The sequence below is a fragment of the Clarias gariepinus genome, chromosome 13 (genome assembly GCF_024256425.1).
Source record: "Clarias gariepinus isolate MV-2021 ecotype Netherlands chromosome 13, CGAR_prim_01v2, whole genome shotgun sequence".
Lineage (NCBI taxonomy): Eukaryota > Metazoa > Chordata > Actinopteri > Siluriformes > Clariidae > Clarias > Clarias gariepinus.
Window position 1 is genome coordinate 11,175,194 of NC_071112.1, and position 2,344 is coordinate 11,177,537.

General features: G+C 45.2%; 1 protein-coding gene across 1 annotated transcript; it reads left to right on the forward strand.

Annotated features, from left to right (window-relative positions):
- Nucleotides 1–273: 273 nt before the first annotated feature.
- LOC128535654 (rho-related GTP-binding protein RhoB) lies at nt 274–2,057 on the forward strand. The gene has a single exon (XM_053509692.1). The coding sequence runs from the start codon at nt 415–417 to the stop codon at nt 1,003–1,005; it is 591 nt and encodes a 196-aa protein (XP_053365667.1). The 5' UTR covers nt 274–414; the 3' UTR covers nt 1,006–2,057.
- The last annotated feature ends 287 nt before the right edge of the window (nt 2,058–2,344 follow it).

A 2,344-nucleotide genomic window follows, 5' to 3' on the forward strand; every position in this document is an offset into this window, starting at 1 on the left:
AAGATATTTATCCTGTTAAAGAAGGGAAAAGTTTGATTTTTTTTCTCCCTTTAGGTCAGCATGCTCGCCCTTTTAAAGCAAAATGCGCATGCGCGAGACAAACTAAAGGCCGGGCAATTCCGGTCCTCGTGGCGAAAGAATAAACTCCGCCCTCTTTGCCGACTCAGCCAATCATATGGCGTGTTCAAAACCATGAAGTCATCGTTCCCTTTTCTATTGGAGTGCTATATTAAGAAAGCAGCGAGGTTGCTTTATAAAGAAGTTCTGCCCAGCAGCTGTTCATGAATACGCCGTGGTGAAGCGAAGGGAGAGGAAGTCATTTTTTCCTAGATCATAGCGCGGCGTTGTCCATTTAGTGTAGCAAAGTTTTGTGAAAGCATTTGGTCTATTTTGTGGTTTGACTGAAAGCGTACAATGGCTGCTATCAGAAAGAAGCTGGTGGTGGTGGGGGACGGAGCGTGCGGCAAGACGTGTCTCCTGATCGTGTTCAGTAAGGACGAGTTCCCCGAGGTGTACGTACCCACAGTTTTCGAGAACTACGTGGCGGACATCGAGGTGGACAGTAAGCAGGTGGAGCTGGCGCTGTGGGACACGGCCGGACAGGAGGACTACGACCGGCTCCGACCCCTCTCCTATCCGGACACTGACGTCATACTCATGTGCTTCTCTGTAGACAGTCCTGACTCGCTGGAGAACATCCCTGAGAAATGGGTTCCCGAGGTCAAACACTTCTGCCCGAACGTGCCCATCATACTGGTGGCCAACAAGAAGGACCTGCGCAACGATGAGAACGTGCGCAATGAGCTGGCGCGCATGAAGCAGGAGCCGGTGAAGGGCGAGGACGGGCGCGCTATGGCCGTGCGCATCGGCGCCTACGACTATCTCGAGTGCTCGGCTAAGACTAAAGAAGGCGTGCGGGAGGTGTTTGAGACGGCCACCCGCGCCGCGCTGCAGAAGAGGACGAGACCCGCCCCGGGCTGTGGCCAGTGCTGCAAACTGCTCTGAACTGGTTTCGTCTTTCTTCTGAACTCTTCTGAAAACAGCGAAAAATCACGACGTGTCCTGCTCCGTCGCTACACACGACCGCACACGCAGAACAGCAGCTGTTGCTGTAAAAATGGGCGCGTCTCCTTTTTGTGAAGTATCGAGTTCCTCTAAAGCTCATGGAGAGGGAGAGGGGACTCTGAATTGTCCCCTTGCTTGATACTTTATGGGATCGAACGACTTGGGGTTAAATGGTACACCACCGTACTGGTCTACTACAAGTCGGACTGTGGTGTTTACAGATTTTAAGCAGACTTCCTAAATATGTATAGGGTCAAAATTTGACGCCTCTAGTTCTCCTGCTCCCAGACATGACTAGCGAGAGAGAGACAAAGAAAAAATGCGTACTGAAACTGTTGCCACGCAGTCCTGCAAAAGCTTGAAGAAATGCATGAGGTTGCATGGAGGATGGATGGAGTGGGGGATGTGGGTGGTTAGGGCCCAGGGCTGTGTTTCATTGTACTTTTGCTTAAAATTCATCTTGCTTTTCATCACAGCCAGTGAATTTTGTTGTTAGTTTTTACCATGCATTAAGATGTTGCCGCACAGGTCCCAGAATATACATCATATATACACAAAATGGCCCAGCCTTGATTTTGTGATTTAAACTGGGTTACAATGCAGTCCAAATGTACATAACCTTTTTAAATTATTGTTTTGCCAATCTGTTGAAACACTACTAGTTTTAAATGCCAGGTTTACCACGATCAACATAATCCCACTGCACTGGAAAAAAAAAACCTGCCATTCATTTTTTAAAAAGACTGAAAAATAACACCCAATCCCTTGTGTTTGTGTTTCATACCACTGAGGCACACAGCTTTAGAATGGGAGATTGACAATAAACACATCTTTTTTCACTTCTTAATGTCTGTGGTACTTTTGAGTTTGTTTTTAAAATGATTTTCACGATTGACATGTCGTAAGCTGTCAAGTTTACAAAAACATAGCAAGTATTTGACATGAATGAATGTTTTTACAGAACAAATATTAAATGTGCCATGTAAATAGAAGTGTGTGTCATTTGTTTATGTTGACAGAAGCCTTGAGGCTTCAGTGATTTAGTTTGTTTGTTTTTTTTTTTCAAAATCTTGTGGTTTTAGCTGTATGACTGGTTTTACAGTAATAAAAAATGGAAATGAACTCAAACAAGGGCGGGGTCAGATGCTTTAAGCACCACACCACTTAAGCATTATTTAACAGTAGCCAATGACCTATATATGTTATGCATAGATTTATGCACACATTTATGGTTTTAACAGAAGCTAGTTAGTCTGTTGTATTGAGCAAAACCTTTCTT